Raw genomic sequence first — 15,615 nt, 5'->3', positions numbered from 1 at the left:
TCCCCTACACTACAGCGTGGGTTGCTTTGTTGTACATTTTGTTTGCAGTCTGTATATACTGGACAGCCTACAACACTGGAATCTTTGAAGGACGAGGATGCGAGATATATTCTGCAGAGCTACCAGTCCTCTGATAAAGACTGTCAGCAGAACTGTATAAAATAAAACTCACTTGCTCTAATGCTCAGCTTGTAATTGCCAGTTAGCTTTATATTTTTGTGTCCATGCTGAGAGAAGTAATGCATGCAAACGACTCTGGTTCATAAAGCCCAGTTAGCAATCAGGTGATACCTATTTTATTACAAATGAATGTATGTGTTTTTTTGCTTTTTTTTTTTTTTTTTTTTTTTTTTTTTTTTTTTTAAGAATAAACCACACTTTCTGCAACTAGGATTTTTTTTTTCTTTTAATTCAGGGCTCAACAGCATATTTGTTAGCTTAGCACTGCAAGCCAAATAATGTCATGGAGTTTAAACAGCCTGTGGCTACAGGTGTCCTTCAGTTGACTTTGTTTTGACCTGCTGGGGGATCCTAAAGGGCTTCTTCAATAAATGTTGACTATAATAAATATTGCTGTCAGGGAAAGTTAACACAACCAAAATTAATTTAAACACCAGCGCCTGAGAATGCTTTACTGTAACTTGTGGCCATGGGTTGCTTTAAAATTCAGGGATAACTTCAAGTTATTTTAAGGGTATTTACCATGGCAACTTGATGAGCTTGTTTAATTGCTGTATGTGAATGTTTACCAAGCAGTTTAACAGTTTTATCAGCTCTTCTCACTTAGTACACCAAGGCTGATTTGGAACTTAACCCTAGAGAAGAACTATCTTAATTCCTCAGAAATTCTCTCCTTGGGACAATAATTCCTTACATCTGATGGTTGGTAAATGTTGTACTGCAATAATGCAGCACAGGGAAAATGGGGCTGTGAAGTCTCATCAGTACAAAGTAACGTCCAGTAGGTGGGCATGCAAAGCTTTGTACACAACATGAGCTGAGGCTGCTCTAGGGCCCCCCTTTAGCATCACTACTTCTACAGATCCTTTTCAGAAAAGACTCCTACACGCACTTGGTGTGCAGAACTTTTATCTGGTTGTTCCCATGCATTTTATGACCTGTGAACAGTTAACACAGGGAGCTGCTGACTGGTTTTCTGAATAGAGTTCTGTATGTTGCACAACAGTCCTCCAATGTTTCAACACAGTCTCTGCATGGAGAACTCTTCCCTTGAGCTGCAGCCCGCAGCCCATGCAGAGGAGCTGCATTGTATGTACAGGTGTTTTAATATGTTACATATTTAAATTAGAATTATCCTGTATAAATTGGAATTGGGTAGTGGGAGTATTTTGAATAACACTAACTTATTTTTTAAAGAAGCGAGATAGGACTTTGTGCAATGTATTTTTGTAAATGCTTTTCAAATCGTCTGTTCTTCGCTGCCTCCAAACTGACGAGATGCTATGGAAATGTTTAAATAAAGAGTTTTAATTTTTTCAAAGTGCATGTAATATTTGAAACAAAATAAAGCTTTGGTTTGGGTTTTTTTTTCCGTATCTTCGATGATCTCTTTGAATAATTAACGCCCCCCTCTCCGCGTCAAAGCCCGACTTGAAGCAGCCGTGCTGCAGCACTGAGGCCCCGAGCCTCCGGCCGCAGCTCTGCGGGCTGTGGGCGGAGCGCCGCCCGCTGCCATTGCTCCGCCCCGGGCCCCGCCCCCACGTGACTCCGCGCAGCCGCTCTCCTGAGCCTCGCGGGCCGCCGTCGCGCCGGGCGGAAGCCGGGCGGTGAGGCGCGACGTCGCTCCGGGGCTGCGCGCGTCTGCGCCCGCCTCCCGCCCGTCCTCCTTCCTTCCCTCCCCCCCCTCCGCGTTCCTCCGCGTCGATGGCGGCGGCGATTATGGCGGCGGAGCAGGAAGCGGCCAAGGGCGGCGGCAGGAACCGCGGCGGCGTGCAGCGCGTGGAGGGCAAGCTGCGCGCCAGCGTCGAGAAGGGCGACTACTACGAGGCGCACCAGATGTACCGGACGCTCTTCTTCAGGTACGGCTCGGCCCGCCGCCCGCCCGCCCCTCCCCCGCGCGGCCTTCCAGAGCCTTCCCACGCATCGCTCCCCGCTGCCGCCCGCCGCGCCCACGTCCCATTCCTATTGGCCGCCGCTCCCGTCCGTCTCCGCCTCTCGCTCTCTCATTGGGCCGCGCGGGGGCGGGGCGGGGCGGGCGTGCGCATGGCAGGCTGCGGGCGGCACGGATCCTGGGCCCGGCCTGCGCGCCGCGGGGTTCCGCCGCGGTTCCTCCGAGCCCCGCCGCCGTCCGTGGTGACTCCGCGGCGTTCCGGCGTCCCGCCGCTCGCGGGGCTGAGGAGGCGGGCTGTGCCCGTGTCGCTGGTTCGGCGGCGGGACCCCCGTTAGCGCCGTGAGGGCCGCGGGACGCGGCGCTGCTGACGCGTCTCCCGTGCCGGCCTCTCCCGGCTCTCGCTTGGAGGTTCCCGACCCTTCCGTCGCCGTTGCCCGGCTCCGTGTGGGCCAGGCCTTCCCTAACACAGGGAACTCCCTCCTCTCTCCTGCAGAGCCTGCAAGGCTCCCGAGACATCGCCGCGCGTCTCGCTGCAGTCCGGGATATTCCGGCCCCGAGATTGGGCTACAAGTTGTGCTTCCCTGTGCCTGTTTCCCATGCCCCTGCGTTACTGTGGAGGCGCTGAGGCCCTGATGGGCCCTGAGGCCGCTGATGCCCCTGTGGAAGCTGGCTCGCTGCCTGCACCCCTTTGCTGTGCTCCTCAGGTGCCATCCTGCTGATCCCTGTGCCTGTTGCTGTCTCTGGGCAGCCTCTGCTGGCTCTGCCTTCGCCATTCCCCTTCCCTGGCAGCTTTAGGCTGACCAAGCTTATGGGCAAAAATGTTCTTCCTTGTGTATGTGGCAGAAATTAAGTAGAGGAGACCTGGATGCTCAGTGAGACATTACAGTTATTACTGTGGCCTCTTCACAGAATCACAGAATCACAGAATCACCCGGGTTGGAAGGGACCTCAAGGATCATGTAGTTCCAACCCCCCTGCCTAGCAGGGCCACCAAACATACACATTTAGATCAGGTTGCCCAGGACCCCGTCCAACCTGGCCTTGAACACGTCCAAGGACGGGGCATCCACAACCTCCCTGGGCAGCCCGTTCCAGGGCCTAACCACTCTCCTCGTAAAGAACTTCCCCCTAACATCCAACCTAAATCTTCCCTCCTTCAACTTGGATCCATTTCCCCTAGTCCTGCTATTGTCAGCCCTTATGAAGAGTTTACTCCCCTCCTGGGTGTAGGTTCCCTTCAGGTATTGATAGGCTGCAATGAGGTCGCCCCGCAGCCTTCTCTTCTCCAGGCTGAACAAGCCCAACTCCCTCAGCCTGTCCTCATAGGGGAGGTGCTCTAGCCCCCTGACTTGCAGTATTTCTTTTCATTGCTCACATCCACGGCGACTTGCTGTTGTCACCTCTTTTCACGTTGAGTTTAAAAGATAGACCTTCAGGAGTGGTGAATCAGGTACCCCTTGTAGGGGCTTCCCTGGTTGGCTTTGTTCACTCGTGGTAGTGCCAGAATTGGGATGTTGCCCTCAGCCTCGTGGCTCCCTTGTGCCATATGTCCCCAGAGCTGAATGGGATCAGCACGTGGGTACCCTCAGCACACAGCAGCCGGAGTGTGGGGTGCTGCACCTTCAGCACTGCAGGCCATAATGTCCTCAGTGCACTCTTCCCATTGCTGCCCTCCCTGCTATATACTGAGCACCATCACACAGCAGATCTGCTGGGATCAGCGAGGGCAACATCAAAGGTTTCAGACTTAAATTATTATTATCTGAGGATAAACGTAAATCTAAGCCATAGTGCGCCCTATTTTATGGGAAGGATTACGTGAGGTGGTGGCTGCAATGGTGGAAAATGACTTTGTTCAGCAGTTGTTTCTCATCTCGTGTTTTATATGCCTTAGCTCACATGCTTTGCTTAAGCCTCACTGTATTAATTTGGAGTGAGAGTTCCTGCCTTTTCCCTTTCAAATGCAGAAGGAAGGTGCTTAATTAAAGGGAAAAGTGATATTTGTGTAGCTACGGAGGGGATTTCCTTCCAGGCAGAAAGATAGAATGAGGCAGAGATTTGTTTGGAAAGTCGCTGAGAGTGGGAGGGAGTCCCAGACAGTCTTGTCTGTGCTCTGTTAAATGTGTGTTGAATGTAAACAGTCTTCCAGAGAGGCATCAGCACAGAGTGAGGTGATCTCAGCTGCGGAATGTAATTGGGACGCAGTGTTGATTCACTTTGATCAAAGCCAGCCTGTAAATGCTAGTCCATTCCGTCATGCAGTGCGAGTCAAACCTGAAATCCTGACTCAGAGCTTCAGAAGTCAGAAGCCAAGGGGTGCTTGAGGTTGGAGGAGGGTGGGGAGGAAGGATTATCACAAACCTGCATCCTGCAGTGCTTGTCCCTCGCTGTGCTCCATGTGGCAGGAGGAATGTGCTGCTGCTGTCCAAGCAGCATTATGTGGGCAGTGCAGGCTGGGTGGAGCCGTCACTGTGTGCTCTGGCACTTGAATCAAAGGTTCAACATGACTGCCTCTGTAGTGGCACTGACTTCTGTTATCCTTGTGCTTGTAGGTCTGTATGGTATGGATCATCTGTCACAGGATTTCAGTTCTGTTACTCTTTGGTTCTAAGTGCCGTTTAGATTCACAGGGTGAATATTTCTAATCATTTTTGTTCATATCTTTCCAAAAACGGTTCTTAAGATGTATTTTATGTTGTAGAGCAGTTCTCATTAGTATCACCTGCAGCCACTCCAGAGTAGGAGGCTCTTGGAAACGGCTCAGTGGGAGGGGGATCCACGAGGAGCTTTGTAGCCAGAAGCCTTGAGGCACACCTGGCTGTGAGGCCAGCAGCAAAACGCTGCAGGTGCCGAGCTGCTCAGCTGACGCGTGAGGCATTACTGTGGCTGTGAGCTGCTGAGGGCACTTACTCAGAGAAAGTCCTGCTATCCTTAGCTGCTCTCAGTGGAAGTGCTGCCTTTCTAACCTGGAGATGTGATGGTCCAAGAGCTGCGGTTGCCCGTTGCGGTGCCGTGCAGGAGGCCGTGATCACCGTGCTGTGGTAGGAGATCTTGGGGTCACTGTTGGAACCGGTTGTGCCCTTCATTTTTTGGTTTACTCCTAAGTGAGGAAGGGAGGAGCTGCAGCAGGTGTGTGAGAGAACGCTGTGACGGCACAGCCTGCGGGCTGCCTGCCAGCACAGAGACAGCCTGCTTGGCTTCAGTGCGGGTGGCTGGTGGCCCTCACTGGTGCAGAACCAAACAATGTAATCCTTTCCATTAATTGATGCATATGCAACTTGCTTTCTAGTAACTTTTATCAAGGCTTTGCTGTTGTTCCCAGGTATATGTCACAAGGAAAATATGCGGAAGCGAGAGAGTTAATGTACTCAGGGGCTCTGCTGTTCTTCAGTCACAACCAGGTATGCTGGTGTTTTTGTGTGGTGCTGGGGGGTTGTTGTGGGGTGAGTAGTGAATTCCCAATGGCAAATGTTGGGGTGGTTGCTTCATAATCTTTAGCTTTATCTCTTTGTTGAGTTTCTCTCCACAAGGAAAGATGATTCCAAACTGGAACTGTGAACTGCATTTGTTTTGCTTTCCTGGGAACTTCTTGCTGTTTCCATCAAATTAATGTAAATTTTTGTAAGAGGGAATTGAAATTTCCTGTTGTTCTTTACCTGTAACTGCTGACAAAGGTATTAATGTGCTTCTGACAAAATTCTGCATGAGAAATGAACTCTTTCATGATGTTTCCTTTGATTCACTGTTACGTTCATCACTACCAGCATGTGTTTGTCTTTTAGCAAAACAGTGCTGCTGATCTGTCCATGTTGGTTCTGGAGTCTTTGGAGAAGTCAGATGCAAAAGTATCAGATGACCTTTTAGGTACGGTCACCTTTGCACTCAGTTTGTTTAGGTGTTCTCACTTCTCGGTGAGCATTGAGTCCTGGAACCTGAAATCACTGTCATCCCATGGGGCCGGGAAGTGGAAAAGGATGGGAGGAAAACTTTGTTAGAAAATGGGTTGCTGACAACTGACAGTGCTGTGAGCAAAGGGACATACTTTGAATTAACGTGGCATCCTCCTTTCCTCGCTGCATGTTGTCTGCACAGTGACTTGCAGCTCCAAGGCTTTGCTGGATGGCCGTGCCTGCCATAGCGGCGTGGTGGTGCACGCAGTACTTGTCAGTCAGCCTCTCACTTTCTTCTCCAGTTGAGATTTAGTGAGCAGACAATTCGGGAAGACCTTAAGAGTCTGCCTTGTGCCCGGTTCAGGGAGTCAGCCATTGCCTCGGCAGACTGCAGTGTGGGTGGGGGCAGGAGGTGCAGAGAGCTGGGATGGACCCTTCCTTATTGCCTTCGGTCAGCGCTGCCTTTCTGTATCCCACCGATGACTTCTGGTGGTCCTTTTTGGAACTGCAGGCTTCTGTCTGCTGCCCTGTTGATGGCAAGCACTCCTGAGGCCAAAAGCCTTCCCAGCTCTGTGGGGCTGTTTGAAGCTCTGGGATTCCGTGTCCCAAACCATGACAGGATTGATGTGATGTTTGTGGTGTATTTCTGCAATTCAAATCATTGTATTTAAGATTTTTAAGATCTCTTATAAAGACTGAGAACAGAGCTTGTCTTATTAGGAGTTGTGTCTTGAGAAGCAGCAAGTCTCCCTATTTCTGTTAACATTATGCATTTGTGAATGTTATTCTTGTAGAAAACCTGGCAAAATTGTTTAGTTTAATGGATCCAAATTCTCCTGAAAGAGTGGCTTTTGTATCCAGAGCACTGAAGTGGTCTAGTGGGGGATCAGGAAAACTTGGCCATCCAAAATTACATCAGTTACTAGCCATTACCCTGTGGAAAGGTAAGAAAAATCAACTGGCTCTCCTGTGTTTGGTTTTGAAAATGTTGAAAGATGTAAGAGATGTATTTTGGAAATAACCTAGGGAAGCTGAGATGGAAATGATTCCTGGTGTTCCCTGCTGTTTGTCAGCATTTCAGGGTTTTGCCACTAACAACAACAAAAAAAAAATAGGCTCATAAATGTGTTTGTGCAAACCCCAAAACACAGGTGCTGTAAAGCTCTTTGGTAAAAGGAGGGCTGATCCTTTAGGCACTGAGGTAGTTTGGCTAAGAGTCGTTAGGAGGAAGCTTGCTGGGCAGCAGGGCTGTTCTGTTGGCTTGTCATCACATCCTGGTTAAACCTAAGAAAGATTGATACACATCACAGCATCCGACCTCTGGGTACCCATGGGGTGTTGAGGCTTATTTCAGGCATTTCCCCTGCAGAGTGGAATTTCAAATAGACCAAAATGCTCAAAATAATTGTGTTTCATACTCAGTTTTTAAAGTCTTTTGCTCAAAACAGAGAGGTGGATGAGAACAGCCAAATAAATAATGCTCTCCTCTGGTTTCTCACCTATTAAAAGCTGTGCAAGGCTATTGCTCGTCTGCTTAACGTCTTCCAGGAGCTGGGATTGGAGCTCATGGCTGTGTGCCACACTCAGACCAGGGCTGTTCTCAGGGGTTGGTGGTGGTTTTTAGATGGCTGCTGCCACCTGCAAGGGAAGATTTTCCTCAGTGTTAAAGTGAGAAGCTGTGGTGTGATTAGTGTAGAAAGCATTGCATTCTGACAGTCAGAATCCCCATCCTGTAACCTTCTGCTCGTCCTTCTCTTGCAGATCAGGATGTGTGTGTTTTCTTAGTAGCTGTTGGGAGTCATCAGAAATGGCTGTGATTTTTCTAACAAAGCTTTTAAATTCCAGAAAAGAGCAGGTTTCCAGTTGTATTTGTCACTACCACGCTTTTGCATGATACTTGGCTTCAGGTTCTAACAAAACACTTTCATTTCTTGCACCTTTTTTTCCTGCATAATTGCTGTTATGTTCAGAACATGAAGGCAGTTGTAATTTTGATAGCAGGAGCAGGCTATGCTAAAAATAGGGAATGCCTTCTTTCATCCAGGAAGGATGCTGAGGGTACTGATGGGCTTCATCAATTGCCTATAATTTACAGGGGGAAAAAGCACCCCTCCTTTTTGCTACTTGTCCTGTCATTACTGTGTGCAGCTCCTCCTGCCTGTAGAGCACCAGCCTAGCAAATGTGTTTTTATGCTCAGCTATGATGAACTGATTTCTTAAATGCCATTTTCTTTTTCCTTTTGTAGAGCAAAACTATAGTGAATCTCGGTATCACTTCTTGCACTCCACAGATGGTGAAGGCTGTGCAAACATGCTTGTGGAATACTCCTCATCCAGAGGCTATCGCAGTGAGGTGGACATGTTTGTAGCACAGGCAGTCCTACAGTAGGTGTTGTGTTGTTTTATGAACTCTTGTGCTGAGGTGATGCTGTGTGTGAGGCCAGTCTAATTTGATGGAGATAACCGTGGGTTAACTGAATGTCCTGTCAGAGAAGCTGTGAAAGTGACCAGAGGTTCCAAAGCTCACTGCATGTGGTAGCAAAAGAAACCTGTCTCAAAGCTCATGTAGAGTGGGGAAAAAATGTGTTAAGGTCAAAACCTAACGTTGTGTTAATTGCTTGAAGAGTTGACGTAACCTTTTTGACCCTCAGAGCACAACTCTTCCTTTTCCTTAACCCTACTTTGTGCCTGGTTGGTTAGGAATTAACTGGATGTGCTCACCAGGCCTGGGACTACATGGGCACAAGACTTGCTCTCGGTCTCATTGTCCTAAGAGATTATTAACGTTGGGTCACCCCTGTGTCTGAGCAGCACAGACCAGTGGTTTCTCAGAACGGCTGGTGGCTCTCATTTTCTGTAAGCATTTATTTGGAAGGACGTGGGAGTGCAAGGCTGTGTGTGCCTTTGCAAGGCTCACGTACAATTGAGGCTGACAAAGCCAATTTTCCCGAGTTTAATCAGCAGGTGGCTTCCTGCAGGCAGGGAAAGCAGCTCAGGGGGAGGCTGAGCAGGAGGTGCAGCCAGGACTGCAGCACGGACAGGAGGTGCTGTGAGAGGGAGTGGGCGAGAGTGAGGCTGTCTCTTGGCAGCCTCCAGCTGTCGTGTCGGATGTGTCCTGCTTTCTTCAGCTGGTTGCTAGAGATTGTAGTGGTGGTTAGTGGTAGAAAATCCCTTCTCTAGGTCTGCTGTAGGTAGGACTCTTGAACAGTGCTGTGAGTGTTTGTTTCTATGAGTATCGGTTACAAATAAGGGATTCTTTCTCTCAGCATTTAGACAGAGGCACTTCTTATGTCCTTTAATGGCCTCAGAATTTATCTCAGATGCCACGCCAGATTCTCTTACCTAGCAGTTCGTACTCTTCTCTGTTTTTTACCTTCCCCTGTTGTTTCCTTTTGCAGATTTCTCTGCTTAAAAAATAAGACCAGCGCCTCAGTTGTTTTTACAACGTATACACAGAAACATCCTTCAATAGAAAAGGGTCCACCCTTTGTGCAGCCACTGCTGAACTTCATCTGGTTTCTGTTATTGGCTGTTGATGGGTACGGTGTGATTTTTCTCGCTCTGCTCTTAGTTTCCTTTTCATTTGCTTTTGAGATGACATTTTTGGTTGTTTCCTTTCTAGGGGAAAACTAACAGTATTTACAGTATTGTGTGAACAGTACCAGCCGTCCCTGAAAAGAGATCCCATGTATAATGAGGTGAGTTACTGGGAACTGCAGCAGGATGTAACTCACAGAGCTAGTTAAATAATGGCTGATCACTGAGTGCAAAGCACGTGGGTCACACTGCATGTAATGTGGCTGAAGCAGCCGCTGGGTGCTGGCTTTGTGTTTTTCCAGGTGAGGTGCTGATAGATGCTGTGGACAGCGGGTGGCTTTTATTGGGAGGAGTGTGTTTCATTGGTGGGAGTGGAAGCTGATAAAGCTATCAGGCATGGCATTTCATTTGTTCTCTATGGCATGCTGAGAAATCGAATGGTTGAATACAGCTTGTGGACAGGAATCAGTGATCTCACTTGTGGTACTTCCACCTGTAAACGAAGCAGCTGATGTTGTTCTCCATCTTGTGTCATTCCAGTACCTAGATAGAATAGGACAGCTCTTCTTTGGTGTTCCGCCCAAGCAGACATCGTCCTATGGAGGATTACTAGGTAAGGTTTATGCCAGCAGTTCTGGTTACTGCAACCAGCCCTTCCAGCACACACACAATCACACAGAATCACCCAGGTTGGAAGGGACCTCAAGGATCATGTAGTTCCAACCCCCCTGCCTAGCAGGGCCACCAAACATACACATTTAGATCAGGTTGCCCAGGACCCCGTCCAACCTGGCCTTGAACACGTCCAAGGACGGGGCATCCACAACCTCCCTGGGCAGCCCGTTCCAGGGCCTAACCACTCTCCTTGTAAAGAACTTCCCCCTAACATCCAACCTAAATCTCCCCTCCTTCAACTGGGATCCATAAGCACGGTGAGAGAGCAGATAAGAAGTTTTTAGCGAGTGTATGGGACAGGTAAGCTAAGTTTGACTGTCATGTACTTGGTTCTAGGAAATCTTTTAAACAGCCTGATGGGAACTGGAGAAGATGATGACACAGAAGATGGTCAGGAAGACAGCAGTCCTATTGAGCTGGACTGAGTATTTTTGCCACAGGCTGCCGTGTACACTGACGATTCGATGACTCCAAAGACAGTTTTGGAATTTGAATCCTGCAGTTGTTTCTTGGCGCCTAAAAGGGCTCCTCCAGTCTTTTAGAAATGGTTGCTGAAATGTTTATAATGTTTGGTCTATATTATTTATGTAAACAAAAGAAAGAAACCAACAAAAAGTAGCCAAAAGAACCAATGGCAGAGATTGTTAGCAGGTTTCCGATGCAGCGGCTGGTGACTTTGATTAAAATATAGTCGTCTACGGTTTCTGATGCAGTATTCCTTTTGCACAACAACTCAGTACATAGGGGTCTGCTCCACGACCTACCCACTACCACGTTTGTTACAAGAAGGCCTCCCTGACCTCTGCCATCTGCGAGGAACATCCTGAAAGCAGGGTGAGTCACTGTGTAACTGAGGGCTGAGGCTGGTGCCTAAAGCCCTGCGATGCATGCGAGGAGCCCGGAGCACAGGGAGCTGCACAGCCAGGATGCACTGACAGCAGGAGCTCCCTCTGCTGCAGTGAGAACAGCACTGCCTGTGTCTGTGGTGAGCTGGCTCTGCCTGAGCCCGCGTGTGTGTTTAGCTGATACTTCTGAAAAGCACAAGATTGAATTGCTCTCGAGTGAAAGCTGATCAGTGGAACGCAGGTAATTGGCTCCACACGGATCTCTCTTGCCTAGGCTTAAAAATTGGGCATGTAAAATACCTCCTCTGGCTGGAGGCTCTGCTCCTTTGGAACATTCTTTCTCATTCTGAGTTCACACCCATCTGTAACAGTGAACAGCCACGAGCAATGTCTGCATTTGAAATGCAGCTATATGTAAAGAAAAGGGATACTGCAGAACTTTTGGTTCTTTATGATATATTTATTTTTCTCGGGTGATTGATTCATTTAACACTTCGTGTAAAAAGGATAAATCAATAAATAATGGAGTAATTTCAACCCCAGTGGTAGGCAGAGCAGTTCTACATCTCCTCTTTAATGCAGAGCGCTGCGTGGCGGTGGTGCAGCAAACAACTGGGAGGGGGAAACGCTTTATTTTTTCACGATGAAAATACGAAGGCTTAGATTAATAAACAGCAATCATGCATGGGGGAGGGAGGGGTTCATCAGACTTTACTGACTGTATGAGAAAGAAAAGAAGGCAATGAAAGGCAGATTTTGTGTTAATTGTGATGTCTCAAATAAACACTTTATACCGGGATCTATGATACAGCTGCTTTCTGAGAGTCTGTGATGGGTGCAAATCGCTTCAGTTTGCAGCCTCAGTTCCTGCTCAGCGCCGGCTGAATGCTGCACACATCATTATTGTATGGTGGGATGGAGCAGCCTTGGCCACGGCCCGGTCCAGGGAGGATTCCTTATCACAGGTAGAACATATACTCACATTACTGTGGTCTTTTTCTATTTAATACTTGGTAAGCTCTAATAGTTATTATACAGGCCCTCATTTTGCACACACACACAGTCTGTCTCCCTCTGTCTGAAGCCTCAGCCACTGTTTGAGACAGGGCTGATTTAAGTGACAGCAAAAAAAAATGATTTTGTAAGTTGTATTATACATAGGCAAACAAATACAGAGAGCAAGCTCCACACGTGTATAACTGCATTTCTGCATCACAGACTTAGCTTAAATTACAGGCAATACATAAACTTTATTAATTAACTATAAAAAATGCATCCCAAAATTAATTTAGTTATTAAAAAGCCAGTAGTGCTGGCTGCAGACGAAGAAGCACCGTGTGTGCGTTGAAGAAATACGTTTACCTCCAACGTTTGTCAGTTATTCCTATAAATCCCTCTCTGTACTCACCTCTGTGTCTGTGATCCTGTAACACAACAGTAGGGTGAGTGCAATGAAATACCTCTTGTGAATGTGCACACATCCACACACACACACACACAGTACATGAAGGAAGGTATTCCCACCCCCCTCCTTTCTGCTTCCCTGCACCCCCAGACCCAGACAACACCAGCACCTGTCCGACATCAGCGTTTATTGGTGCGAATGACATGTAGTACCACAGTTCTTACCAGTGACATTACAGACAGACACAGCCCACGAGGGGTTCGATTACAAACACTGACAGCAGGGCCTGAGCCCCGGCCCCAGCAGTTACAGTGCTCAACACAGCGCTGAAATGTCACTTCAAGCAGCTTTTGTATTCATTGCAGGAAAAAAAAAATAATAAATGAAAACATCCAAAAAAAAATAATAATTAAGAGAATTATTGGAAAACAAAGTGCACCAACCGGACCACAGAGGACTGTGCCAAGGGCAGCAGGGACACAGGTGGGCACAGCCCAGCCTGCTGCTCAGCCCCGGCCCCGCAGCCACCCGTGGTACCCAGCAGCAGGCACTGCCAGGCTGTGCACTTTGGTAAGCAGCTAACGAGGCCAACGACACAGATACCTGCATTTCTACACCCTGCTCGGAATCAGCCTAGAGACAGCACTGCCACCACCCGGGAGCTGTGATGCTCACCCACACTGACGTCACCTATTTATAATTTACCTCTATGAGGATCGGTCATTCAGCAACACCAACACAGCAGGAGACTGCAGTGCCCAACAGCTGCATCCCGCTCACGCTGCCCTGCAGGCACCAGCACAGCCCTCACAGCCGGCTCCATCCACCTGTGTGACACCATGAGAGCAGCGCTCCCGAGGACAGAAGCCTCAGCCAGGATGAGTGTCACTCCCTGCTCCCCTTGGGGAAGGCAGAAGCAGCACGGTGTGGGCACCCGTGGGATGGAGGGCTGGCAATGGTCCTGCACAGGAACCACTGTCCGGGAGGAGTAACACAGTGATGGGCTTCCTACCAGGAGCTGTTTTCAGCTGCTCTCAGTGCTTCTTCTCCCTTAAGTTTTAGGGAGTACAGAGGACAGAGGCAAGGACACATTTTGGTCATCTCCAAACTTCCCTCACCTGGTTCAGCTGCACATTCCTACATTTAAAGACAATGGTTTCTCTCCTCTTGTTTTTAGGTGTCGGCATGGCATCTCAGGGGCTCACTCTCCCCTGGAAACAGCTGGTAGGCAGCAGGGGCAGCAGGCAGCGCCCCCAGAGCAGCAGGGCCATGGGCTGAGCCCAGTGGGATGAGGTGGGGGGAATCTCTGTCACCAGAGCACAGGAGGCTTCGGGCCCAATCTGTATCCCCTGTGAGCTGAGGCAGCAATGAGCCACGGAGGAGGAAAAGCACCAGCCCCAGCAGCCAGCTGCTGCAGCATCACGGGCAGGGCGCTGGGATGCAGCCTCACGTCCTCCAGAACAGCCATCGCTTTCCACAAGGAACCCGTGTGGGTTTTGCACCACAGACCACATTGTCCAAAGAGCATCCCGTCCCCAAGACTCTTCACCACAGGGCAGGGGACCCTTCCAGCAGCACAGCGCCCTACCTGCAGGAGACACGTGGACACGAGGTGCAGGAGGAGCAGAAATGAGTTCTGGGTTGGATCAGTGCCTTCTCCCATGTTTCGCTGCTGCCCTTCTTGGCCTCCGACATGATCAAGTGAATGATGAGGGGAAAGGGAAGTATTATTATTATTATTACTGTTATTATTATTAATAATTACTTTTTTAACATTTCAAATAAAACCATGTTGTGTTGTAAACAGAAGCTCATTCCTCAGGTCTGCCCAGCCAGTCCCATCTAAGGTTTATGCTTGAAATGGGCTTCCACTGAAACAAAAGAACAGAAAATAAAAGTTAAAGTCATGGGCACAACCCCAGCAAGGACAGCCCGGCCCCACAGGTGTGATTGTCCTCAGTGCTGGCTGACTGAGCAGGCTCTGAGGTCCCTTCCAACCCAACCTTTTATGTTCCTACAGCACCGCTGCCCCTCCACCAAGCACAAGCCTTGCAGAGGAGGGCTGCCCCACTCACACCATGCACAACAGAGCAGCTGCAGTCACCCCATCATCACCCACAGAATCACAGAATGGCCCGGGTTGGAAGGGACCTCAAGCATCATGAATCTCCAACCCTCTGCCACAGGCAGAGCCACCAACCTCCACATTTAATACCAGACCAGGCTGCCCAGGGCCCCATCCAACCTGGCCTTGAACACCTCCAAGGACAGGCATCCATCCCCTACTCCAACCAATGGGAAATCAACTGTCCAACACTGTTCTCCAGGCCTCGTGAGCACACACCTGCGTATTCCTGAGGCAGCATTGGCCTGCTGATAACTTTCTGGAAGGTGGTAATCCACTCCAGCTGGTCATCCTCCGTCTCGCAGGCAAAGAGGAATTTCCTGTCCGGGGTGACGATGGTGATGCCATGCTGCCAGTGATTTCCTTGTGTGGATGGCGGGAGCCCTTCCAGGACTTTGTAGCTGTTTTCCTTGCTCCCAATGAACACTTCCCCTCTTGCAAAGGCATCCTAGAAGACAGTAGCCAGGAGCACAGAATGCAGAAGCTGAGACCAAAAGCACCACAGCCCCGCAAAGCCCTCCATCAGCAGCAGCCCAGACCCAGCAACACAGAATTCCAATGTGTCCTGCTGAGCATCAGCCTGGGCTTTAGTGCAGACCATGCCCAGTACTCAGCTTAGGCCCCCTTCTCTTACCAGGGGATCCTTGAAATACATGAGCCTTCGGTCATCCATGGTGAACCATCGCTTCTTGAATCCTTCTGTTTGCTGCAGAGTCAGAAAGTGCTGAATTACACCCCAAAGTATGAAGTGCTTTGCTCATCAAATGCAACCTGGCAGCATCAGGGCACAGAGGCAGTTTCAGGTGGCTTGGAGGACTCTGCTGGGTGGCTGGGAAAGGCAGCTGGGGACAGGTGGGCCTGTAGCAATGGCCAGAGAGCATGGAAATGGGCTGGGTTCATCTGTGAGATGTTTCTGGATTATTTTTTTTATCTTTTGGTTCCAAACCCAAACTTCAGGTGGAAAACGTGTATTAATGTGCTTACAGTGTTAAGGCTTCACCCCTGCAGAGAGGACAAGATTGTCCCACCAGCAGACCCTTCACCATCCCATACAGAGCAAGCCCCGG

The 15,615-nt window shown here is 49.2% G+C and overlaps 2 protein-coding genes across 3 annotated transcripts in view; one reads left to right on the top strand and one right to left on the bottom strand.

The window, feature by feature from the left end:
• Positions 1 to 1,884: 1,884 nt before the first annotated feature.
• On the top strand, positions 1,885 to 10,598 carry GET4 (guided entry of tail-anchored proteins factor 4; the record flags this gene model as incomplete). Of its 2 annotated transcripts, none has more annotated exons than XM_079543127.1 (9): positions 1,885 to 2,039; positions 5,394 to 5,472; positions 5,854 to 5,935; positions 6,756 to 6,905; positions 8,253 to 8,346; positions 9,360 to 9,500; positions 9,584 to 9,659; positions 10,039 to 10,111; positions 10,510 to 10,598. In XM_079543127.1, the coding sequence occupies 9 exons, from the start codon at positions 1,885 to 1,887 to the stop codon at positions 10,596 to 10,598; spliced, it is 939 nt and encodes a 312-aa protein (XP_079399253.1). The 2 variants fall into 2 exon arrangements, with proteins under 2 accessions (XP_079399253.1, XP_079399252.1); XM_079543126.1 differs by having other exon boundaries at positions 8,208 to 8,346.
• Positions 10,599 to 14,265: 3,667 nt separating this feature from the next.
• The window catches only part of ADAP1 (ArfGAP with dual PH domains 1), a gene marked incomplete at both ends in the record, with an annotated part of 37,897 nt that continues 36,547 nt past the window's right edge, over positions 14,266 to 15,615 (bottom strand). The window contains 3 exons of the mRNA XM_079543029.1: positions 14,266 to 14,294; positions 14,768 to 14,996; positions 15,183 to 15,254. Of these exons, the coding sequence (XP_079399155.1) occupies positions 14,266 to 14,294; positions 14,768 to 14,996; positions 15,183 to 15,254 (330 nt within the window). The remainder of the gene's footprint in view (positions 14,295 to 14,767; positions 14,997 to 15,182; positions 15,255 to 15,615) is intronic.

Source organism: Tetrao urogallus, assembly GCF_951394365.1.
Source record: "Tetrao urogallus genome assembly, chromosome: 15".
NCBI lineage: Eukaryota > Metazoa > Chordata > Aves > Galliformes > Phasianidae > Tetrao > Tetrao urogallus.
This window is presented reverse-complemented; position numbering and strand designations above follow the sequence as displayed.